General features: G+C 43.0%; 1 protein-coding gene across 1 annotated transcript in view; it reads right to left on the reverse strand.

Annotated features, from left to right (window-relative positions):
- Positions 1–1,139: 1,139 nt before the first annotated feature.
- The window catches only part of CEP120 (centrosomal protein 120), a 337,501-nt gene continuing 311,427 nt past the window's right edge, over positions 1,140–27,213 (reverse strand). The window contains exon 20 of the mRNA XM_078675575.1: positions 1,140–3,774. Within this exon, the coding sequence (XP_078531701.1) occupies positions 3,537–3,774 (238 nt within the window). The 3' untranslated portion in view covers positions 1,140–3,536. The remainder of the gene's footprint in view (positions 3,775–27,213) is intronic.

Raw genomic sequence — 27,213 nt, forward strand, 5'->3', positions numbered from 1 at the left:
AAAGAAAATGGAGCCTGTAATTCTGTCCCTAAAGACCAGATTGGGTGGATATGTACTAAAAACGCAATACCAATTGGGTCTGTGACAAACAAGCAAGCTTTGGCAAAGCTAATAGGGCTGGTGTTGGCTGCTAGCCTTTCGGTTTTATCCATACTTGGTTTGCTATGTTATAAGGTTTTACAAATCTCTATTGCTGTTGAATTTGCCAGGCCGTCATAAATCTAAAAAACATATATTTTTGTCTCAAAAGCACATTGCTGTAGCTGTTCTTGGCACTTAAGTGAGGATGTGCTCCTTGCTAAGGTAAGAATGAAGCCACTCAGAGTGCAGTAAAATCAAAATGTCTTAGCTAACTCAGACTTAAAAAGTCAGCAAATATACAGGACATTCATGGGGGGGGGGGGGGGGAGTGGATCATTTCCATGATGCCTTACACCGGACGCCAGGCTTTGACAATCTCTGGCTGTCCGGGACAAGGTAAATCACTCGAGGTAGCTTGAATCTAATCCTCAGGCCTTCCCGCATTTGCAAACATTTGTACCAACAAATATCTAAGCAGACAGTTCGGAGGAAGATGCCCCTCAATTCGTAACATACAAGTTGACAGATCTGAAAGAAGAGTAAGCAGTAACTGCATTAGTTACAATATCTTTACAGGCCACACTAGATGCACAACATCCACATTCAGTCACGATCGTTATCTCTAAATACCATATTCCTTCACAAATCACAGTCTCACTTCAGAACTGAAGGACTGGCATATAATCTCAACGAAGTCATAGCTGTTGCTTATGCAACTAACAACCATTGGCAAAGCCATTAGTTTTGGCTTGCTGTAGGTGTAATGTTACTTAATGTACTATATATCTGAATGCAGTGCAGATTTTTCGCTTACGTGTTTTGAGCAACGCCCTTAATTATAGCGGCCACGCCCCTTTGAGAGGTCCCCCGCCCCCGTTTTTTCATCCCACTTAAAGCCCTGACTGATTTATAATTTCATAAAAACACATATGCCAATGTCTGAACTGCGCCACCTAAATTTTACACTAGTGACCACGCATCTCGTTACAATGTTTTCTTCACGGACTACAATTTTAAGAGCAATTCATTTTTAAAGTGCTTCTGAATTTTAGGCTCAATTTTGTAAAAATATTTTTATTGAAAAACTTATAGAAAAAAGCTGTACATATCACAACAAACATCACACAGAAATAGATGGGAAAAACGACTTCGCTTATTTAGTCTACAAACACTATTGTACTGTTCAAATAGGGCTTGCGTTAAGCAGGGTTCTTTTTTCAGTCTTTGGCGCCCTCTTGTGTTTCAGGTACCACAGTGCACTCTAACGTAAAGGAAATATCTTACCAGCGAACTAGTAACGCCAGGCTGTTATTCTGACTGTCAAATAACAGCTTGGGATGTAAAGGAAATCGGCTACGAACACAAAAACTACAAGTAAAAAATATTCACTTTATTTAAGCTGCTATAGAGGATTGTTTCCGGTGTGATTTTGTGAGGCCCTGTTCAGGTGATCTTTAAAACGGTCCTCTATCTGAATAGTAATATCAAACATCAGACAGTGTCAAACAGCTTGTACAATAATAGTAACTGTACGTCACTTAATGTGTGGATATTTGATAGGTTATGCGAACAGTTCAGCACAGTCAGACACACGAAAGAACAATTTTTTTTCATTTCCAGCTGGAAATTCAACAAATCAGCACTTTTTAAACATATTGTCATGATTTTGCTCATTGTTAGTAAAATCTACAGAGCCTAGGTTTTCCAGCATCTGACAGAGATTCTGCCTTGCAGAGCGCAGACAGGTCAAAAGGTAAAAGGCCATGAACCAACCTCTTCCAGTATCGACATGGGTGGAAAGAGTCATATGCTAGAAAGAATACGTTACAAATACTGAATTGTCTTGTGCGCCCTGTATATCTTTTCGGAGTACTGAAAGTAGCAAAGGAGTGGTACCCGCTAGGTCTCTCTGTACAACAAAATACTGAAATTAATATTTAGAAAGAGCTCCGTTGCTGACATATCTTTGGCAAAGACTGCGCCCAAACATTTTTTGTTTGCTTCAAGCAAGCGCCTTATGGTTGGTTATCTTATCTCAAAATATTGCTTCCTATGTTCCTTTCAGCTCTGCTTTTGTGAATGAGACCGTCTTGGGGAAATGTAAGATGAGAAGAACAGATCATTCCAAAAAAACATACGTTAGTACTGAATATTAGTTACTGGGCATTCTTTAGTGCATACACTCGATTCGTTTTACAATGGCTCCTGGTGAGTTTAATAATATCTACAAATTAACTCAATTTCCCTAAATAAAACATGTTCCCATAACAAGCAAATGTTGCATACAATAAACCAACTGGAGAACGATTTCTGTTTGTTTAAAACATTTACATATGTAAATTTGGATCGCATTCATAAAGTGCACAATAGGTTGGCCAGACTCCAGTGTGGGCCTATTCAACCTGGGGGAATAGCCATAAGATTTAGAAAACATTTACAGAACATTGTGATTACGGTAGATTCCCACATCGCTAGGGTGACCAGATTTTGAAAACTAAAAACCGGGACATGACAGAAATAAAGGTAGGACTAAAGCCTTTACTCTTACTTCTATATCTGGCCTATCCCGGTGATTGTGTAATCATGTATATATGTATATATGTGTGTGTGATTGGTGTGTGCACTCATGTACATACATACATACATTTACAAGGTTACATTTAATATTAGCTATAACAGGACCTCCACCCTGAGCCCCCTGGCGTCCTCCCCACCGTGTCTCCCCTCTACTTTGCTTAATCGCCTGACCGTTGTCCCAAAAACTGGGACATGTATTTAAAATGGAGCAGTGTTGGGACAGTCCACCGAACACCGGGACTGTCCGGGGAAATCCAGAACGTCTGGTCACCCTACGTGACATCGCCAAAGTGGTGCAGAACTGGTGACGCATGCCACGCCCCCTTCACGAAGATGGCACAGTTAGAGGTGAGCATGATGCGCAAGAATCGCTTGCAAGGAATCCTGGGTAGTCCATGCTCCCTCACAGATGGAGACATTGTATACGCCTAGTAACTCATGGCTGGAAACATTACCATACTCAAATCAAGAAGTGGTGTATCGACACAAACGTTTTGCAATAAACAGGACCATCGTCTTTAAGGCACACATGGGTGAACCGAGCACTGAACAGCAGATTATGATGGCAATCCTGATGGCTGATGGAGCTCTTAAAACTCCCTCGCGGCAATATCGGATCATGGCTCATTTCGGACTCTGTTATATAAAGTGTTAATCCTGATGTACGCTGCGTCGGCGTGTGTATGTAAAGCAGGTGTCTACGTAGGAGGAATTGGACAAGCCTGAGTAAAGGAGCAAAATGCAGGTGTACATTAACAAACAGCACTCATAGCAAAATTAATTTGTTGATGAAAATAAATATATTTTATATACAAAGCTCGCCGCCACATTAAAATAAAAACTGCAGACTGGCTAATGTTCCATAGCTTTGAAAGGGGTCATTTGCTGGTGTTGCTGCTCCTTTTTACCATGGCCTCTCTGATCTGGCGGTCAAGTTCGGATATTATACGATCTTCATGCGTGTACACGCCGGTTCTTAACAAGGTGTCCCTCTCTTCGATTAGTCGAGTGAGATATTCATCCAGGGCTTCGTTCCCGAGAGGCAGATCCTCCATTTTACCATTTGAAGCATCCCTGGTGTCTTGGGAAGGCTTTTTATCTTCTTGCTGCTTCAACCTAAATTATTACACATAAAAAAACATCTCAGAATGTTACATTGTTTTTTGAAAGGGCAGAAAATATAAATTGCTATCAAACACTGCAGAGGCATAAAGTGAATAAAATGCAAAGATAAGGGTAAGTAAAATAACTTTAAGGCAATGTTAGGTTTGCTCAGCACAATTTTCATCTAAACTTCTTTGTGTTGTAAGGATGAAACTACATAGCGGACGATAACAAAGGACACAACATTTTTCGAAAAGGAGGAGGAAAGGAGGGAACGCTTAAAGGAGCATACTACTTTCTCCTGGCCGCATAAATACTTTTGGACAACACAGTTTTGCGTAGTATTGTTCCATGACTGCTGACCTTCACTAAGTTGAATACTATCTCTTAGCCACTGGACTCCATTACACTCCTCTAGTTCCCTCCATGAACAATAATACTTATTTTGAAGGCCATTACTGATCTGTAACACTATTTTCTAACTCTATACCATACAACCCAGTTACTCTAGGCATGGAGCATGCTACTCCTTCCACTCACAAGACGTTTGCCTCACCAAGTAGGTCGCTTTCTCCCAGTGGAGAGTCAGTAGGGAATCAAAATAAATGCCAAAAAAAGAAACCACTATCTCCAACAAAGTCTCTTTTACCAATAACTTTGGAAGATTTAGTAGCCAAACTCAATGTAAAACCATTTGTGGTTGAAACAAACACCACATTGCAGAGGATTGAGGCAAGAGAACAATCAATAAGCAATGTTCAATATGTGGCAAATAAAGTAGAGTCTATGTCTAAGGAAGTTTCTCTTCTTAGGCTACAAATAGAAGACTTCGAAAATCGAAATTGACAGAATAATCGAAGAATTTATGGAATATCTGGGGGAATGGAGGGCTAAGACATGGTCTCCTTTCTAAAAGGTAATATTCCCAAGAGAGTGGGTCTGAAAGAATGTGATGAACTAAATATACAGCGAGCTCAGTGTGTGGGTCCCAGACTTTTATCAACCTCTCCTTCAGCTTGATCTCGTGTTATTATCGATTTCTTCCTAAAATATTCTGACCTTACGAAAGTTTTATTAGCAGCTAAACAAGGAAAACAAATGTTATGACCAGGCCAAAGGGTCTTCTTTTCCCAGGATGTGGCCAGGGTGACGGTAAATAGGCAGAAGGAATTTCTCGCTCTACGTACAGCTCTCAGACCCATAAATGCTCATTATCATTTGTCAATACTTGTTATTTCAAGATTATCTACAAAGAAATATCTATAACTTTTGAATTTCCTGATCAGTGCAAAAGGTTTATTCACTTTAACAGGGAGATGAGATGCATCTGGTGAAAACCTGAACTTTTACTTATCTATAGGCTTCTAATTCACCTCTTCCTACTGTGTGATTACTTACTGTTTTTTATATGATATCCAAAATTTTTCATGGCTCCTTAGCCGTATGGTTTCTCTGTCTCTACAGGAAATGTGTTTATTGGTATGAATTTGTGTCCATCATGTTGCTTATCGTTCCGCTTTCATCTTGATGGTTTTGCTTAGACAGGGTCTTTCCTTTGTTGGGAAGTGTTTTTGTTATCCTTAAGGGACATGTTATTTCTTCCTTTTATCTTCTCACACTGCAGCTCTAGGAGCCATGTCTTTGGCTATCTGTTGTCTTTGCACTTCTCTGTCACTCTAATTCAATGTTGCTTTTTATGTCCTTATTTCAGTATTTTGGTTTAAGTTCTTTTGCTTTGTACCATATCCTTTGCTTTCACCTCAGTATGTGCCATTTTCTCTCCTTCTTATTTTCCCCGCTATTTATAACTATGCCTTACTGTTTGATTTTGTTAAAGGTTGCGTGTTTGGAGTTTTTGGTGCCCATTTCTACCGTTTATGTTTCTCTATAGTTGTGTATTTTCTCATTATCATATGTAGAAATGACAATAAATATTCAGATTGTTTTCTTGAACGTTAAAGGGTTACATAACACAATAGAAAAACCAAGAATTCTTAGGAATCTTTCCTGAATGAAATATCTTATTGCCTTACTAGAGGAAACTCATCTTCTGGAGAAAGATCTGAACTCTCTTAAAAAACAATGGGTGGGGCACGTCTTTTGTTCTTAAGCAAACAATCATAACAATGGGGTTATCATTTAAGTGCATAAATCTCTAAATCCCATAATTGAGAAGGAAGTTAAAGATCGGATGGCAAATAGCTTCTCCTCCCACTCATTATAAATAATATACAATTATCTCGATTAAACATTTATGTTCCTACTGGGGTAGATGTTAATTTTTGGAAACAGTTCTCCACTACGCTTTCATAATGTTCAGTTGATAATTTAATTGTTGGAGGAGACATGGACCCATTTTTAGATAGAAGTTCTATGGTCAAATACCATCCTAACAAAATGCAAAAAGCTTTGAAAAACACTATACTCTGTAGGAGGCTAGCTGATGCATGGAGAGCTTTTAATTCAGAGGGTTTGGAATACACTTTCTATTCACCTGTTCATCATTTCAAATCTAGGATTGATTATGTTTTCTTGACAAACAACATACTTCTCTCCTTAGTTAAAGCAGACTTGGGCCTATTTTGATTTTAAACCATGCACCAGTTAGAGTAGATTTGAATTTAGTGCCTGTTGTCTCTTGATCAAATATATGGTGTTTCAATCATAGCTTGTTATCTGGCAACATTTTTGTGGAAAAGTTTGAATTGTTTCAAAAATAATTTTTTGATGCCAATAGTTCAGAAATTGGGTTTGATACTGTGTGGGATGCTTTTAAAGCAACTGCCCGAGGTTCGATTATGGACTATGTTGCCATCAAAAACAAGCAGGGTTGATAAGGAATCCTCCATTTTATTAAATTCTATTAAAAAGCTCGAGCATGGATAATATTCCTCAAATCAAAACACCACATTTAAACGTCACATTCAGGCAAAATTGGAATACAATAAATGATCTATTGAAAATGCATCTCAAACGTTGATAAAAAATAATGCTGATCATCTCCCTCACCAAAGACCCTCTCACCACCAAAGCCAACCTCCACAGGGGAATGAAGGCCGTCGCCGAATGGATGAAGGACAGCAGGCTGAAGCTTAACTCTGACAAGACGGAGGTCCTCATCCTCGGCTCCACCCCCTCAGCCTGGGACGACTCCTGGTGTCCTACCTCCCTGGGAACAGCTCCAGCACACACAGACCATGCACGCAAACTAGGGGTCATCCTCGACTCCACCCTCTCCATGACCAAGCAGGTCAACGCCGTCTCTGCATCCTGCTTCAACACCCTCCGAATTCTCCGCAGGATCTTCAAGTTGATCCCCTCCGAAACGAGAAAAACCGTCACCCAAGCCCTCGTCACCAGCAGGCTGGTCTACGGAAATGCACTCTACGCAGGAACAACAACCAAGCTTCTGAGACGCTGCAACACATCCAGAACGCCTCGGCACGACTGATCCATGACATCCCCCGACGCAGCCACATATCCCCTCACGTGAGAGACCTACACTGGCTCCCCGTCAACAGGAGGATAACCTTCAAACTCCTCACCCACGCACACAAAGCCCTACACAACGTCATACCAGCATACCTCAGACGACTCAGCTTCTACACCCCCACCCGCAGCCTCCGCTCAGCCAGCCTCGCCCTCGCTACGGTCCCCCGCACCCTTAAAACGACAGCCAGTGGCAGATCCTTCTCTCAACCTACGCCAGACCCAAGACCTACTGGCCTTCAGAAGACTTCTCAAGACCTGGCTCTTCGATCAGTAGCAGCTCCCCCCCCCCCCCCCCCCTGCGCCTTGAGACCTTCACAGGTATGTAGTGTGCTTTACAAATTCCCTGATTGATTGATTGATTGATCGTAACAAAGCTGGCAAGCTTTTGGCTAAATATTTGAAAGTAAGGAAGCCCAGGTCAAAAATTGATATGATTCAGGACCATTCTAAAACTTAGGAGTGTTTTTGTGTGCTTTATCACCAGTTATATACACCAGAGCATTCCCCTTCTGAGGAGGCATTGGACAACATTTATAATTCCATTCCTAGATCTCCGGGTCAATCTGTTAACCTTTCTTATCCATGAAATTAAAGCTGCTATGTCCAAATTACCTAAAGAAAAGGCTCTTGGCCCAGACGGTTTCTGTGTTGAATTTTACTCACACTTTTCATATTTATTAATTTAGCATTTATTATCTTTTAATTTTTCTCTTTCCAGAAACGAAGCCAGTGGTTCCTTCATGGGAACAATGCTCCGCCTTATTCCTAAAAAAAGATATAGACTTAACCAAATGTGGCAATTTACGGCCAATTTCTCTTATTAATCTAGGCTGTGGGAAATGTGTGAACATTTTAGCCCTACGTGTAAACGACTACATCGCAGATTTGATTAGCATAGAGCTGTCAGGCTTTGGAAAAGGTAAATATATTCTGATTAATTCTCGGACATTTTTGGACATTATTCACCTTGCTTCACAAAGTACTTTTCCCATTTCGAACATCACTTCAGATGCGGAAAAGACGTTGAATCGTGTAAACTGGGACTTTACGTTACACGCCTTACAGTGGCATGGGTTTGGTCCTGATATCTTGAAACTTACTGATCTGGTTTATGTCTCTCCTACTACTTCGATTTTTGTTAATGGATTATAGTCCTCATTTTTAAATTTACTTATAGGCAAGGCTGTCCATTATCCTCACTATAATTGATTTTATCCTTAGAGCCTTTTTTTAGAAACCCTTTGTAGATCCTCTTCATTTCAGGGCCATAAAAATGGGAAAATAGAAGTTTAATTCACTGCATACACTGATAATATTTTATTGTATGTTTTGGAGCGCAACACTTCCATTCCAGCCTTCTTTAGGCTACTTAAAGAATATTCCATGGTTTTTGGAAATAAGTGAATTATTGATAAGTCAGAAGTCATACCATTAAATACATATTGTTTTAAAGAAATGTTCAGTGATTCCGGATTTACATGGAACTCCACGGGCATCAAATGTTTAGGGAGTCACTATTCCAATTCCATAAAGGACACAATTCATCTTAAATCAGATGCTGTCCAAAACATAACATCCACCTTCTCTGAGCAATGGTCACCTTTATTTCATTCTTGGTGGGGCAGATTTGACACTATTAAAATGATGAAGCTCCCAAACAGTAGTTTTTATCTTTCAATGCTTTGAGTTAAACTTCATCTGCAGTATTTTTTAAAAAGCATTAAGTTTGCTCACAAGATTGTTATGGACAAAAAAGAGGGCATATATATCTCTCTCAGAGATAAGGAAACCTAAAGATGTGGTTGGGGGAATTTTCCTGACTTTTTCACATATCATTCTGCTTTTGCTTTGAAACAAATTTCGCCTTTGTTGTCTAAGTGAGATGGTGCTCCTTTCACGGGGTGGGGTCTTTTGGCAGAATTGTGCATTTCTCCATTTACTTTCCAACAGGCGGTCTTCATATCACAACAACCCACATCTTTCTCTTCTCCTGCTCTCCGCAATTGAATTGCTTTAATCAAAGCCATTATTGCAAACTCTTCCATCAATAGCAGGCACTTTTAGAATCCCCTATTTGGCACAATAAACACACAAAACTTATCAAATTGAACAATTATCTGGGGGAATTGGATTGCTTAGGGAATTGTATACGTGCATCAAGAAGGGTGTGGAATTTAATAAAATATCTACTTGCCCATGGGTCAGGTTGCTTCATAAATCTACTTGTTCTTAAAAAAAATCCACTTGTCTCTTTGGTGCCATGTAGCGCGGCAACAATATCATTATGTAAGAGCTCTGATAATAGCCTCTCTGTTCATGCCAGAGCTCAAACTTTGAATACTAGCAATTCCCTTATGTTCCTGCCATTCCACAGATCTACCTACTGGGGCTCGAGGTAGCGGGAAGCAATAGATTAAGGACTGGAATGCCTTTTTAAATCTGTGCAAACCTACTAACTTTCAAGTTTTAGGGATTTTCACTAGCTCTCTCTAATCTTTTTTCATGCGGAGTATGGTTGGAAATGTATTCCTGACAAGGGCAGAAGCAAAATTTGTTCCAGGGTTATGAAAAAAGTGTTTGGAGGCAAAGTGAACTTGTAAACGCTCAAATGATTTTCGTATGGGCAAATCTATACATGCATATTTGCTTGTGCAAAAATGCAGTTCACAAATATTTTCTAGGAATAAGATTTCTAGGCCTACTTCTGTAAATTCTTGTTAATTAATGAAAGCTGTAAATCTACACTAATGCAAGGACATATATATATATACCATGGGGGCACTTTTGTGGCTTTCTTTAAGACTTGGGCCCCTAATTTGGTCAAGTGTTAACCAAGAACTTCTGTTTTTATTTAAATTCTATCTCTATCTATCAACTGGCTTCACTGTGAGTGACATCATTCTGCTGTTTCACAAGGAGCATATAGGCACACAGTAGTTTTGTTTAGTGCTAGGAACTACTGTGGCAATGTGTGATTTTTGTGACCCAAAAATATGTTAGTTTTTTGCCTATGTTGGTTAGAATGGTGAGGACCCAGCAGCTCCCACAACAATAAAGTTTTACAAAAACCAAGTCAAAACAAGGCACGCATTGAGGATGGCTCCGGAGTTCCACGCCTCCGGATAGCCGTCACGACTCGTGGCCCCGCCCACCCTCGACAGCGGCAGTCAACACGGTAATGGCGTTCGAGTGAAGCGGCTTGAAAACGAGTGGCGTGTTGGAGCCACCGCCCAGGAGAGTCGGGAAAATCAAGTTTAAAACTGAGCCGTGGGCTCCCTTGAGTAACTGCAGAGTTCGGCGCCCGGATTTTCGAGCGAGTATGCCTCTTGCCCTTTGCCGCCCTCGATGTGCGGCACTTTTATGCTGAAGAGGCTCGTGGTTGCAGGAGCAGGAGCAAAAACCGCATTTAAATATCGTGTAGCGAGTCAATGCGAGCCCTCAGGAGTCCTCCTTGAGAGATAGGCGGTCCAGATATTCAGCAAAGTGAAAGGTGAGGCGAGGGGGAGATAAAGGGGCATATAGACTATTTGCTGTTCGACGGAATTACCGACAGATTGTGCTTGTTTAAATTGCCCTTAAGCCCTTAAGCTTCAAACCTCGAGCCCCCCCGCTGGGAAAATGGGGAGGCAACTAAAGGATAGTGAGGTTCCGTGAATTCTGAACCCGTGTTTGATGTTCTGGTTCCGTTACTATTTTGGTAGCAGTAAACCGTAACTAATGAGTTCAGCAAGTACGAGTGCTTCCGCCATGTTGCACACAAGGATTCACAGTGTACTTGAAGATTCCATTGTGAACCATAGTTCTCATTCCGTGTAAGGCAGCCATTTTGTGGTTGCCCTCAGATAGGCCGATGACTGCGGCTGAATGAGTTTTCTTTTAAGACCTATGCCCTTTAGCTGAGGTTCGCGCTGACTTATGGATGAACCAAGTGAACTGACCTCGTTGCCTGAAGCTGACCTTGATGAACTAGTTTCCTCGCCCGGTAGCTGATCAAGATTAAGGATCAGAGCACAGGACATCGTAAAGTTTTATTGCACACAAATATGCCTTATCCTACTTCTACCTGTTTCTCTCTTTATGGTCTATTTATGATACGGGTCGTGGCCTCCTTGTTATGGGTTCGTTTGGCCAGTCTAAAGAAGAATGTTGGGTTTGACCGATAATTGATCAAGGGCTGGGCAACTGAAAAGTGGGTTTTACTGTCATGCGATACCTTTGGTGTGGACACATGTGATTGGACAGTTTATAAATATTAGGTATTTGTCAGGAATGTGATTTTTTGCATAAAAAGGGATGACTTGCTTTGTAAAATTGAGCAGTCTCCTGAGAACTCATACCGTGATGATTTCTAGGACTTCTGTTACTGGCTGCAGTCAATAAATTCGATCTTTGACGTCACCACGAAGAATCCCGTGTCTCTGTATTCTAAGACAGGTGAACCCGAAGACTTTGGACGTGCCCCTGGCACCCCCGGGTCTTAAATAACCCGGTTCTTCAGTTGGTGCCCAACGCGGGGCGACATCAAGCGGTACCGGTCCAAGCCTGAAGATTGTGAGGAGCTTCGTGAGGAAATTCCGGAAGAGGGCCACCACTTCATCGACCCCGGTATGTCTAACGTGGACTGAAGGTCTTTGCTGCGAGGTTTCCCGCTTTCTAGACGGCTACGAAGGACCGGTGTCCTGACTGCCGCCCTGTCTTGGACCCCCCTTTGTGCAGCTTTGTAAGGCGAGACGATAGACGGGCCTTCTGGTGACGTGAATGATACCTTAGTTAAGTATACGTGGGTCGCCCCCAGTTCTTTGTTGTTCTTTGTTTTTAGTTCTTTGAATACTTAGTTTTTTGGGTCTTTGATTTGGGTATTGCAATCTCCAGAGCCGAGGGACTCGTATATTTGCGAGACTATCGTTGTAGATAATCCCTTGAAGTTTGACGGTAGATTAGTGAGCGAAGATGCCTCGTCTTAGCAAAATTAGGAGAATATTTTGTTGTGGTTATAACAAGGATTCCAGATTGGAGGATTCATGTCCGATACCTCCAGTTGGAACATTGACTTATGAGCTCTATTCTAAACACGGCATGGGCCCCATTACGTTTAATAAAGTATGGATCCGTTATACTAGAAAAGATGGGGTTTTACGATGGCCCCAATATGGTAGTTTTGAAACTGAGATTTTAGATAATTTAGAAACAAAATTGTTTAGAAAGAAAGTCCGCAAAGCAATGTTTGACTCCTTTCGCCTTTGGCGTAAAGAAGCCAGACAACGAGAAATCAAACAAGCTAAAAGAGATAAGAGAGAAAAGGGGTTGTCGATACTGCAAGCTGCCAAGCAGTTTAAAGAGGATGAAGAAGATAAAGCAATTGAAGTGTCAGATAGGCAACATAATATGGCTATTGATAAATGTTATCCAGCGTTGCCACCTCTCCTTGAGAAGGCGACAAAGGACCCTGAAAAGGACCCTTTAATGTCGCATCTATTGAGATTACCACCCTCTTATGCACAGAGTGCTACGGCACCTCCTCCACCTCTAGTTGTTCCACCTCCTGGTCCTGCTCCACAGCCAGCTCCTCCCCAGTTCGTTCCTCCTCCTACGGCGCAGCCTCCTTTGGGGCCGCCGACTTTGCTATCAGTTCTGCCTCAAACCTCTTCATCTAACTCTCCTGTACCTTCGATTTCTCTCCCTACTACTGCTACGTTTCTATCACCTCAAAATACTTTGTCTCCTGTCCTTATGACAGCTTCTCCTTCTGCTCGACAAAGAATGACTGATACTGTTACTGGTCTTTTGTCTCCTTTCTTTGGGTCTTTGAGTATGACCCCCGTTTCTGCACGTAAACAACTTCAGCACGTAGCCAGCTTCCTGGTCCCGAAGAACGGGCCGTGTTAGACCTTTTGGCTCGCAGGTGGATTTCAAATGTTTCAAGGTATAATTTAGAGTCAGTTATGGATGTCTTCCTGCAATGGGAAGCACCCAAGCAGAGATATGTGTTTGATGTAATGTGTACTTTCCTCCGTGAGGAATGGGCAGATAGTGATTTGGGTTCAGTCCCGGTAGAATTACTAAATGTCCAGTCTGAGTTTGCGAAAGGGACAATAGTGGGTCCTGGAATTGAGGATGCGGTTGCGATGGTGCTTGCGTTTAGGAGCGATTTCCCTTCTCAACGACTGTTTGAGTCTGATCCTTCTGTTAGGAGAAAAGTACGACAATATCCAACAAGAGAGGTTCCCCCAGTTTGGAGAGAAGGGGACACAAACGCTAATCCGCCTGTTCTGCCTCATTTTCACAGAGTATGGGTACATGTGCCATGGAAGAGAGTAGACGTTTTGGCCCTTAAACAGTCTTTACCTGATCCCCGTAAGAATCCAGCTGGCTATTACAAAGAATTGTCCCAGACAGTTGACGCATGCATCATGAACTTAGCCGACATAGATATGCTGTTGGGTAATGTAGTACCTCAACCTCTATGGGCGAAAATTCGTCATGAGGATCATGCGATTGAGTTAGGTGATACATGGGTGAATATCGCTGCTGCGGATGGTAGACAGGTTGGTGGAGCTAAGCCTGAGCCTCTAGTGGCAGATCTACCTGGTAGAATTATAGATCTTATGAAAACGATGATGCCAGCGTTACGAGTAAATTGGGACAAGTTAGCAGCATGTAAGCAGAAGAAGGACGAAAGTGTATCTGATTTCTTCACTAGGTTTGAAGAAACATTTATAGATCACAGTGGTCAGGATATGAGTACAGAAGGTGGCCAAAGATTGTTCGTAGATAAGTTTGTCTTTAACTTACTTCCTGAACTGTGTAATAAGTTAAAAGATTCTGAGAGTTCTTGGGCTGTTTCCTCGTCGGCCCAGATATTGGCGACTGCACAGTACTATGAGAATAGGGATAAGGACGAGAAAGAAAGAGTAGAGAAAAAGATAAAAGACTTAAAGAGATAGGTTTTATTGCAGCAGGCGTATCCGCCTCGCTCAAATCAACAAGAGTTACAGCAACGCCCACAGTATCAGCAACCTCCATCGTTTCAGAGACCGCAACAGAAAGCTGGGTATTTCCCTCCAAGGCCACCTTTGGGCCTGAATCAGTGTGCGTATTGTAAGGAGGAGGGTCATTATAAAAATGAGTGTCCTGTTCTACTTCGACGCGCAAATGGTATACCGGCCCGAGGGGTCGTAGTGGTTTCCAGCAAGTGTCAAGGGGTAGAGGACGTGGTGCGTTTCCTCAGAACGAACGTTCCTTTCCCCCACAAAATTATATGAATTATTTTGATCAACAGAAAATTGCATCTGGCCAGTCGACTCAGTACTATGCTGATGACTACTATGTTGAGAGTGAGAATGCGGACTATAATGATTGCTAGGACAGCCATGGACAAAGAGAGGGAGTAGTGTCGGTTCCAGTAGATCAGAGTGGGCCTTATGTTGCAGTAGCCACATTGGGTGTGGCAGAGCCTTTTCTTTTGGGTACTGGTGCAGCAAAGAGTTCTATTATGCACTCTAAACTCCCTGGCGCACCTTTGTCTGGCTTAACTAATGTTTCGGTAGGATTCTCTGGCGCCCCAGTTCGTAATCCAGTTTCTAGTCCCTTGTCTCTTTCTATAGGGCCTTGTGAGTTGGAAGCACCTCTCATTTTAATGACAGGTTGTGGTGAGAATTTGTTGGGTTTGGATTTGTTGAAAAAGTTGAATGCAACATTGCATTGTTCTCCTTCGGGAGTACAGCTTACATTGGGTAAGAAAGTGATCTCTCCAATGTATTTGTCTAAAGATCGGCTTCCACCGGAATTGCGTTCTCTCCCTGATACTCTTTGGGCTACTGGTCCTAATGATGTGGGTCTTTTGGCGATTCCACCTTATGTTGTAACACTCAAAGCGAATGTTAAATTACCACGTATTCCCCAATACAGGATTTCTAGCGATGGTGAAAGAGCCCTTTTAGCAATCATTTATGATTAGATTGAGAAAGGTGTGATTGAAGAAACGAGAGGTAATGTGTGTAACAGTCCCGCTTTGCCTGTCCTGAAGCGCACTGACTCTTCTCAGCCACCTGTCTACAGGTTTGTGATCGACCTTCGAGAGGTTAATAAAATTGTCGTGCCACAGTTTCCTGTTGTTCCGGATATTGCGGCTTTACTGACTTTGATTCCTGCTTCAGCTGCCTGGTTTTCGGTTATAGATCTGAAGAATGTTTTCTTCAGTATTCCAATTGCCGAAGAGAGTAGAGATATTTTCGGCTTCTCTTTAGGAGGCCGAAGCTTCAGGTTTAAACGCGCTCCTCAAGGCTATTGCGAAAGTCCTTCCATTTACAGCCAGGCTTTGAAAACTCAGCTCGATACTCTTGTGTTGACTGCTGGTACTGCTCTTATTCAGTATATTGACGATTTACTAGTGGCTGCTGATGATGAGGAACGTTGCAAATCTGCTACTATTTCTTTTTTGTTGCGACATTTGTCTGACCTGCACCATAAACTGTCACCTTCAAAGTTGCAGTATTGTCGCCAAGACGTGACCTACTTAGGTCATCTCTTGTCAAAGGAGGGAAGAAGGTTGACGCCAGAACGAATTCAAGCGATTGCTCGAATGACTGTGCCTAAAACGCAGAGAGAGGTACGTGCTTTTCTGGGTATCAAGTCGTATTGTAGACAGTGGATTCCGAATTTTTCTTTGTTGGCAAAACCTCTGTTGGCATTGACTTGTAAGGATATACCGAACCCTCTTCCTTGGTCTGACGATTGTCAGAGAAGTTTTTCTGAGTTGCGTGATGCACTGTGTTCTGCTCCAGTGTTGGGTACTCCTTACTACAGTAAGCCTTTTACACTCTATGTCCACGAGAAAGAGGGTTGTGCATTGTCAGTTTTGACTCAACAATTCGGTGATAAACAGCGTCCATGTGCGTATTTCTCATCGACTCTAGATCCGGTAGCCAGAGCATTGCCAAGTTGCTTAAGAGCTACAGCAGCAGCGGCTGTTTCTATCCGACAGTCTGCTGGGTTGGTGATGGATAACACGTTGATTGTGATGGTTCCACATGCAGTGGATACCTTGTTAAATAGAACCAAGACTCAGCACCTTACTAGTGCGAGATTGTCGAGCTATGAGTTGACGCTTTTGGCTAGTCATGTGCACATCAAGCGGTGTAATATATTGAATCCAGCGACATTGTTGCCGATTTCTGTGGATCCAGATGGTCAGGAGCAGCATGACTGTTTTCATAGGAAGGAAGAGGAAACGAAGGGTAGAGTCGATCTGAAAGACACTCCTTTTTCGGATCCTGATGGTACACTATGGGTTGATGGGTCATGCTGAAAGCTCCCGAATGGGGATACAACTGCAGCATATGCCGTGACGACATTATGCACAATTGTTGAAACTGCATGAGTGAGCCATAATTCGGCACAAGCAGCGGAATTGATTGCATTAACGAGAGCGTGTATTTTGTCTGAGGGAAAGAGAGTGAATGTGTATACCGATAGCCAGTACGCGTTTGGTGTTGCACACAGTTTTGGACGTTTGTGGAAAGAAAGGGGATTTCTCACATCCCATGGGACTAAGATCCAACATGGGCAGTTGGTGAATGAGCTTCTTGAGTCACTTACTTTGCCGAAGCAAGTGGCGATCGTGAAGTGTAGTGCTCACCGGAAAGTTACGGATGATGTTGGTCGTGGTAACGCGTTTGCGGATGAAGTCGCGAAAGAAACAGCGAGAAATGTGATGAGTCGAACGTATGTTTCAGGCCCTGCGAGATGGATTGGTGCAGCTGGAATGTGTGAAGATACGACCGAGAGTGTGAAATCAATCCAGGCTGAAGCCACTGAAAATGAAAAGAGTGTGTGGAGAGAAACTACAGGAAGATTGGATTCGACTGGTTGTTGGGTTGAGTTATCAGAACACCAAAGATGGATGTTGCCAGATGCGTATGTGCTTGCGGTGATTACGATGGCACATGGGTTGTCTCACATTAGTGCGAAAGGAATTTGTAAGTTGTTGGCTCCAGTATGGCAGAATTCTGGAATTCCTAAATGTGCTGAGAATGTGGTCAAGAATTGTATGGTGTGTTTGATGTATAATCCAGGTAAGGGAACTCCAACTCCAGCAGGTCACTTTGCGCCTCTGACGTATCCGTTCGAGGTTCTGCAATTGGATTTTATCCACATGGAAAGATGCAACAACTTGAAATACGTCCTTGTAGTTGTTTGTGCCTTTTCTAGATGGGTAGAGGCATACCCCCTAAAAGATAATACTGCCTCGTCCACAGCTAAAGTCTTGCTCAAAGAATATTTCCCTAGGTTTGGATTGCCAAGGATGGTGTGGAGTGATAATGGAAGTGAGTTTGTGGGGAAGATTATGAAGAGAGTGTGTGAGGGTTTGGGCATCAAACAGAAATTTCATGCTGCAAATCATCCCCAATCAGCTGGATTAGTGGAATGCTACAATGGCACTTTGAAGCTAAAGTTAGCCAAAATTCAGGCGAGTTCTGGTCTCCAATGGCCCGATGCTTTGCCGTTGGCACTTTTGTCAACTAGAACTACAGTGCATTCCCGAATCGGACTTAGTCCGTATGAAATAGTCTTTGGTCGACTGGCAAATGTGTGGGGAGTGCCGAGACCAACGAAATTTAGTGATATGGACTATCCTGTGTTGGTGAACTATCTGTATGACCTAACGGCTAAATTGCGTGCACCAACAGGTTCACGATTACTTACCACCAGCCTCTGTGGACCCAGGTCACACCATCAATCCCGGTGACTGGGTCCTCGTGAAAAATTTTCAACGAACCAAAAACGACCAGCCCCACTGGACAGGCCCTCACCAAGTACTGTTGGCTACGAGAACCTCTGTGAAAGTCTTTGGGAAGAAAAATTGGATCCACGGCGTACATTGTAAGAAGGCACCTTTGCCTCAGCCGTACGACCAGTGGATCCGTGATGGTATTGCAGATTCTGAGACTGAAAGCTTGCCGAAGTTCACACCGTTTAGCGACGCTGAGTTGGTATCGAGAGGGTCTGAGAAGGAAGATGATGATGTCTTACAAGCAGCTGTGCCTTCATCTTTGAGATTGGACACCACCGAGCCTGAACTGTTATTTAAAAACCAGACAGAGCCTGGGAAAAACTGTTATAATCTACGACCTAGAAATAATGAATAAATAATTCCTTTTTGATTTCGGAACCGCACTCTCTCGGCCGAAAAACTGTTTTGATCTGCCTTTTTCTTTTTTCGGGTTCAGCTGTAGGGTCGCGGTGTAAAGACTTGGGAGTGCAGCCGTGTAGACACAAGGTCGACGGTTCTGGTTGGTCCTACGGCATTCCCTGGACTGACAGACGCACTCCTTAGCAGAAGAAAACCAACCGCTGCAAACAGCCCAGTTAGAGGATGGAGTTTTTTGAGTTCGAGAGACCTGCTGAGAAAATGAACTTTAAGATGAGACTGTATAGAATAATGCACAGCAAATATTTTCTGATTACATGTATCCTGATGTTTTTTAGCATGACGTTAACTTTGGTGGGTTGGATTGTCTTTTCTAATCAATTGACTTCTGCACCCATTTCCCAACCTACGACCTCTCCTACTACTACTTCTTTGCATTCTTTTCATATCTTACCCGAACACGACCAGATTAGAAGGTCGGAATTTGTACACAACACATTTGTACAGCTACTGCATCAACATTAGTTGGCAGTGAACATTACTAATTGTTGGGTGTGTGGTCTTATGCCACATACTACAGATAGAGTTGTATCTGATCTTACCGTTTAGTCAGAATGGGTCGTTATGGGCTTTTCAGACGATGTTCATTCATGCCCTGGTAGTCTATCCTCTGCATTCCATGAGAGATAACTTGAGTAATCAAGCCTTGGTGAAGGGAGTTATGAATATGAGCAGAGATATCGATACGTATAGGACTATTCCCAAGGAAGAGTTATCGGCTTTTGTTGGATGGAACACGACCGGATACAGTGTTAGTCTGAGTGAAAAGCAGAAACGAAAGAGGTCACCCTCTTTGGATCGTACCCCACCGAGGTCAATTTTGTCTGCAAGGTAATGGCAAAAATCCGAACGCTCAGCTGGGGAAGAGTGTTTGTACCCAGACGTATGTTTTTACGTCTCAATCTTCCCCGCCGTTTTTGGCAGCTAAGGGCACGTATTTTGTTTGTTACAACAGAGCATATACATGGTTGCCCCCTGATTTTTCAGGAACGTGTTATGCTGGATACTTGTTGCCTCCTACGTATACTGCCGCTGCAGATTACCACAAGACAAGAGTTGTTAGAGGTGTCTTTGATCGGGAAGATACCGCTGGACAGGAAGTGGGGGACTTCTTTAAGGGTTTCTTACCGTTTTGGGGACCTATGGCTAACAGTAGAGGCTTATGGCAATTGACGAGAGTGGTTGAATCCACCATAAACGAAACTGCCGGTGCCCTTAGTAATCTGACAGCTGAGCTTCAAGCGGATCGCCTTATGACGTTACAGAATCATATGGTTTTAGACGTCATACTCGCAGATCGAGGTGGAGTATGTAAAGTGATCCAATCCAGTTGCTGCGTTTTTATCCCAGATAATGCTCCGACGCTATACGAGGCCATTTCCAAGTTACATAAGATCTCCGAGTCTATACATGTGGACGAAGGAGATTGGTCGTTAACAGGATGGTTTTGGGGACTGTTATCCGTTTGGGGATGGAAGCTTCTGATGATCATTGGTGCGGCTCTAGCGGTTCTTTTCTCATGTTGTCTCTGTGTACAGTGCGGTCCGGCCATATGTGGTCTTTGTGCTATGTGCTTCAGGGGACCGCCTGTCTCGAGAAATGCACAGAGAAACAAGATAATGCTTCAACAGCACCTGGGTGATCTGATGAGAATTGACATCAACTCCGATCTAGACTGAGTAATTGCCGATGTAAGTGCAAAAGGAGGGTCTGAGGTTCCGTGAATTCTGAACCAGTGTTTGATGTTCTGGTTCTGTTACGATTTTGGTAGCAGTGAACCGTAACTAATGAGTTCAGCAAGTACGAGTGTTTCCGCCATGTTGCACACAAGGATTCACTGTGTACTTGAAGATTCCATTGTGAACCATAGTTCTCATTCCGTTTAAGGCAGCCATTTTGTGGTTGCCCTCACATAGGCCGATGACTGCGGTTGAATGAGTTTTCTTTTAAGACCTATGCCCTTTAGCTGAGGTTCGCGCTGACTTATGGATGAACCAAGTGAACTGACCTCGTTGCCTGAAGCTGACCTTGATGAACTAGTTTCCTCGCCCGGTAGCGGATCAAGATTAAGGATCAGAGCACAGGACATCGTAAAGTTTTATTGCACACAAATATGCCATATCCTACTTCTACCTGTTTTCTGTTTCTCTCTTTATGGTCTATTTATGATATGGGCCGTGGCCTCCTTGTTATGGGTTCGTTTGGCCCGTCTAAAGAAGAATGTTGGGTTTGACCGATGATTGATCATGGGCTGGGCAACTGAAAAGTGGGTTTTACTGTCATGCGATACCTTTGGTGTGGACACATGTGATTGGACAGTTTGTAAATATTAGGTAATTGTCTGGAATGTGATTTTTTGCATAAAAAGGGATGACTTGCTTTGTAAAATTGAGCAGTCTCCTGAGAACTCGTACCGTGATGATTTCTAGGACTTCTGTTACTGGCTGCAGTCAATAAATTCGATCTTTGACGTCACCGCGAAGAATCCCGTGTCTCTGTATTCTAAGACAGGTGAACCCGAAGACTTTGGGCATGCCCCTGGCGCCGCCGGGTCTTAAATAACCCGGTTCTTCAATAGTGAAGATAATGAAGAGGCAAGCAAAACTGTCAAGATGGAAACAACTGCCCGTCTTAAGAGTAAAACTCGCCTAGCCCTAGCTAGAAAAGCCGCTCGGATAGCTGCCAAAGAAAGGGAGAAGGGCAAAAAAGGAGAAGGAAGCGTGGCATCTCCTGCTCTGGGGAAGGATACAACGCCAGAGAGCTCAGAAGATGAACTCCACGTCACTTTAACCTCTCCATCTAATGCAGGGACAGGAGAAGTAACTGCGGGGGGAGCCACACAGAAGATGTAACAGAGAACACCTCAGCCTTACTAGAAAATGTTGAGCCATATCCGGGCGAGCAAAGTATGAGCGGAGGGAAAGGGATTAGAGATTTTCCCCTATTTGGAAAAAAGATCGCTCGTATTCCTCAAACATCAGCGGTCCCGCTCGAAAAGAACTCCGGTATACTAGCTTCATTCCCAGTAGCATTGGTAGTTCACGAACAAATAGACTCTTCCCTGAAATTGCCTGAGAATATAAAACAAACTACATCAGAAGCTCCTCAACTACCTGTGACAATTTGCTCTGAGGTGGCAGCCAGGCCTGAATCAAGTAGTGCAGTCTCTGGAACGGAGGCAAGTCCGAGCTTAATCAGCGAAGAATCTAGGATAGAGACACTATCTATGCAGATCCCATCTTCAGTGGCAGTTCTGCAATCTCCCTCTCGTCCACCCGTTATACCGCTTCAAGAAGGGGCTTTAAGGGGCTTAACATCTGCAATTTCAACATCTGTAACCTCGTCACCTCAAAAGGGGAAAGGCGATAGCTCTGAAAAGGAAAAGAGCTACCAAATCGACATTCATGAGATGTTAAACCTAATCCTCAATGAGATTCGCGAGATAAAGTTGAACCAGCAGGTTGAGATAACCGCCTTGCACTCCAGACTGGAAAAATGTGAAGAGTCGATGTCAGGACTCCCTATCAGATTAAATGAGGCGGAGGAAAGAATACCGGCTCTCGAAGATCACATTAATCAAGCAAGAACAGAAGCTAAAGAGGCAGCAAGTAAAAAGAGCCTCCTGGAGAGTAAACTCGAAAACAAGCTCGAGGAACTTGAGAATCACTCTTGAAGATCCAATTTGAGGATAGTGGGGGTTCCTGAAGGCCTGGAAGGCTCTAACACGCTCCAGTGGGATAACTCTTTTATCTATCAAAAAGTATTACCAGAGTTTGAGGGGGACTTAACCATCACGAGAGCTCATCGGGTTCAGGCACAGAGATTCGCAAACTCAACCTTCCCCAGAACTATCCTGATGAATTTTGCTGATTACAGGATCAAGGAGAAAATTCTATCCAAGGCATTCCAACAGAGACAATTCTCAGTTACTGAGACAATCAAATGGAGAATTTTTTCCGATATGACTGCCACAGCAGCACATCGCAGAAAAGAATGTCAAAATTCTACACCTTTTCAAAGTGAATGGCGCGCAAGCTTCGATTCCTCAACAATCCAAGTTAAAAGTCCTTGTGAAGGGAAAGTTTTACATGTTTTCTGACCTTGAGGAAGCACAGTCTCTCCTTAAGGAGATCTCTTCAGAAGCAAATGTTTGAGCAGGACGTAAGCAGTGTGAATATTAGTTGAGCTTGAGGAAAAGTGCGAAAATAGGATGCTTTCCTATTTTCTGAGGACAAGTTCTTTAACTAGTTCTTTAACTACTTGAAATATGGGGCACTACAGAAACTAGCAGGCCCTTCTGGTCGTGACAAGGCTCCACTGAAATATGTGCTATGTGATCTGCTTGCCCTGTTTTGTTATCATAATGTTATGAGAATAGAATCAATTTCACTTGCCTGTCGGGGGGGTGGTAGGGGTCCACAGGGTCACACAGGGTGTAACAAGAAGACACCCAGATTAGTAGGAAGGGGGTTTGCGTGGGGGGAATTGGAAGGTTCCACATTTCAGGGGGGGTGGGGGTTCACCTGGGGATGGAGAGGGGGGGCTGGGGTGAATGCAGCAAAAAAGAGCAGAAGTCTGAGGCAGGGTCTGTAGCGAATTTTGGATTGGATGTTGGAATTAAAGTTGTGAGAATTTTAATATGGAAATGAACAAATGTAGTATCCTATCAGTTAATGTCAATGGCGCTTTAAATAAACAGAAATATGGCGCTCTTATAAAATGGGCAGTTTCTCAGAATCCCTATGTGCTATTTCTCCAAGAGACCCATCTTAAATCCAACACCCCTAATATATTTATCCCGAAATATTTTTCTCACGCACTTTTTGCGTCAGCTGGGGTAGCCCAGAGGGGTGTTGCTATTTACTTTTCCAGAAGACTTCCTTGGGAAGTCTTAAAGATTCGAAGTTCAAGTTCAAGCATTTATAAAGCGCACTACTCACCCAGAGGGTCTCAAGGCGCTAGAGGGAGGGGTTCATTGTTTATCGAATAGCCAAGTTTTCAATTCTTTTCTGAAGGAGATGTGATTCTGAGTAAGGCGGAGGTGGGTGGGGAGTGAGTTCCAGGTCTTGGCAGCCAGGAAGGAGAAGGATCTGCCGCCCATGGTGGTTTTTCGGATGCGCGGGACTGCGGCGAGGGCTTGAATGGATGATCTTAGTTGGCGGGTGGGATAGTAGAAGGACAGTCGGGAGTTGAGGCATTCTGGTCCTAGATTATAAAGGGCCTTGTGTGCGTGGGTAAGAAGGCGGAAAGTAATTCTTTTGTTGACGGGAAGCCAGTGGAGGTTTTTTAAGTGACCGGTGATGTGCTCTTGGCACGGGATGTCTAATATGAGTCTCGCTGATGCGTTTTGGATGCGCTGGAGCTTTTTCTGCAATTTTGTTGTAATTCTGGCGTAGAGAGTGTTGCCATAGTCCAGTCGACTCGTGACCAGTGCATGGGTGACAGTCTTTCTTGTTTCGAGGGGGATCCAGCGGAAGATCTTTTTGAGAATGCGAAGGACGTTGAAGCAGGAGGATGATACGGCGTTGACTTGTCTGGACATTGAGAGAGAGGAGTCTAGAATGAAGCCAAGGTTACGTGCATGGTCAGTGGGTGTGGGCGCTGATCCCAAAGCGGAAGGCCACCAAGAGTCGTCCCAGGGATCCTAAGGGGAGATGGTTATGGGGTGTGGCTAGAATACAGGGGAAGGTAATGAACTTTGTGAACTACTACGGGCAGATATCAGATGAGGTGTCTAGCATCTTAGAAATCAATGATTTTCTGAGGGGGGTTCCTGGGCAGATTATGTTGGGAGGGGACTTCAACTATATACAAGATTTAAAAAAGATACCTCTAATAAAAATAAGAAACAACTAAAGCCCAATACTAAAAAAGTTTTGGGTGCTTTCATATCAGAATACCAACTCATAGACCCATGGCGCTCATTGAACCCAGAAGGGGAATCTTTTACCTGTTATTCGCACCGCTTCCGGATGTCATCAAGAATCGATTTTTTTCTGATATCAAGATCCATTCAGACTCTAGGTTCTTCTATTGGGTGTAATCCCTTCTCCGATCATGGGAAGGTGGAGTTGGAAGTCAATCTAGGAGTAGGGGGCAGGGACCAATCCAGGTGGCAGCTGGATCATACCCTGCTCCAGAACCAGGATTGGGTGGCTAGTTTTGGAGAGTGGATTACGGAATACTTTAAAACCAATAATGACACAGCAGAACCATTCTCGGTTTGGGAGGGATTTAAGGCGGCAGCACGTGGCCAGATAATATCTTATACATCTGCCCAGGCTAAAGAGAGGAGACAAAAAATATCTAAGCTCCAAAAGGCTGTAGATAAAGAATATGCCCTACAGTTCCACCTTCGCCCGAATTATTTGGAGCAAGCAAAGGCAGAGTTAAGAGATTTCTTTGTACTGGAAGATATCAACAGCTCCAGAACCTTCCAACAAAGGGTTTATGAGGACAGCCAGTTGGTAGGGAAGATCCTGGCTAATTTTGTGAGTAAAAGACAGGAATCTGCCTTGATAGTTAAAATAAGAGATTTTATAAATGGCCAAGAGATAGTGGACAATGACCTGATTTGAAGGGCTTTTTTGGAGCATTTTGGCCATATATACTCTACTGAATATCTTGTGGGGGAAGATCAGATACAGGGCTATTTTGCGAACATAGAAATTCCAAAGATCACGGCCAATCGGGCTACACAATTAGGGCTTGAAATCTGTACAGGGGAAATAGCAGATGCTATCAAAGCAACAGCAGGGGCGAATGCTAGTGGGCAAGACGGGTTTCCAATCGAATTTTATAAAATCTTTTTAAAGGACCTATTAATACCCCTTAAGAACTTATTTAATTATATCAAGTTAGAAGGATTGGTACCCACATCCTTTAAGGAAGCAACAATAATATCTTTTGTTAAAAAAGACAAAAATCCAAAAGATATTAATTCTTATAGGCCTATTAGCCTTCTGAATTCAGACTATAAAACCCTAATGAAAATCTGGGCCCGTCGCTTTATGTGTGCTGCGCAAGAAGTGATACATAGCGATCAGTCAGGATTCATAGCAGGCCGTTCAATGGCTTCTAATACTGAATTTTTAAATCAGGCATTGGACTATTTTAATATCAACTCAACCCCTGCTTGTATTTTAATGGTCGACGCGGAAAAAGCGTTCGATCTGGTAAATTGGGCAACCCTGTTTTATTCCCTTGCCCAATTTGGGTTTCCAGAGCAAGTGATCAAGATGCTGCGAAATATCTATCAAGGTGCTTCGGCGCAGGTCATAGTAAATTCAAATAAGGCCGGTTCAATCAAAGTCAATCGAGGGACTGGACAGGGTTGCCCTTTATCTCCTTTACTTTTTACCTTTTTTATCGAACCCCTTGTGATCAGATTTAGGAACAATCCTGCCATTTTCCCCCCCTATTCCCGGGATGGCGAAGCACAAGCCCTTCGCGGATGACATCATTCTTTATTTGAAGTCAATTAAAGAGAATATAGAAATCATATTAAAGGAATTTAAAGAATACGAACAAATAGGAGGTTACAAAATAAATGCTAAGAAGACAGAGGTTCTCGCTCTAAACACCAACATCAGCCTTTTTCCATCTTGTTTGCGTGCCCAGGCTGCAAGCCGGGACCCGGTTAGATACTTAGGCATATATGTGACCTGCGATTATCACCAGCTTTATCTTCTCAACTATGTGAGAACGAAGAATAAAATTAAGAGTCTTCTCGCCCAATGGCTTTTACTCCCGCTCACCTTGATTGGCAGGGTATCTTTGATTAAGATGTCGATCCTACCCTTGTTAATATTCCTGTTTTGCAATGTTCCAATCAAATTGAATTCTATTTTCTTTAAAGATATGGAAACTATGATCAGAAGTTTTGTTTGGGGGGGGGGGGAGCACCTAGGGTTAAGTTGTCCTTGATCCAACTCCCAGTTGAACAGGGGGGACTGGCTCTGCCACATTTAAAAACATTATGAGGCAGCCTTTCTTGATATGGTGGCAGGTCTGAAAGGTTCGAAAAACAATTGAGATAGCTTCTTCTTAGTAAAAATGATGCAAGAGTCTGATTCTCAAATCCAGGTATTTTTAAAGATTGCAAAGCTCCCAAAAAGGACAAGATACAAGACCTTGAAAGAATATTTATCTAGATTGCAGTCCTTTTTTAAGAAAAATCTTTGTTCCTCAGCCTCTCAGTTTATAAGCTTACGAGAATGTTTTGGTCTCGGCCTCCAAATTAGAAACAGCCACATAATAAATTGGGAGAATTTGGGATTTAGGGAGTTAAGGTACTTCGTTGTTCAGAATAGAATTATCACGTGGCAAGAAGTGCTGGCTAGAGTAACTACTCATTGGCGACCAACGCTCTTTGAATACTCACAAATTGTCCACTTTTAAAAAAAAAGATATAGGTGGACTGCTTGACTCGACAAGTGAGATGGTAACACTTCTATATGAAGCTAAAATCAGCAGCATAGGGAATTGGTACAATCGGCATAATTGTGACGGGCAATTAGTTATGATAGATCGCCATCTAGATAAAATAAGTAGCCTAACACAATGTAATTTAACACGCAAAGATTGGGAAACCATAAGCTTGTTGGGCTTAAATTATTGCGGGCTACTAACTTCAAGAGGATGGCTTTCTTGTACCGCTGGTTAGCGTATTGGACTCCGGAGGCACTTGAGAAAAGGTTCCCGGAGGTTGGGAACAAGTGCTTTAGATGCCAAGCTGACGGCCAGGGTGG

The sequence above is a fragment of the Lissotriton helveticus genome, chromosome 2_1 (assembly GCF_964261635.1).
Source record: "Lissotriton helveticus chromosome 2_1, aLisHel1.1, whole genome shotgun sequence".
Taxonomy (NCBI): Eukaryota; Metazoa; Chordata; class Amphibia; order Caudata; family Salamandridae; genus Lissotriton; species Lissotriton helveticus.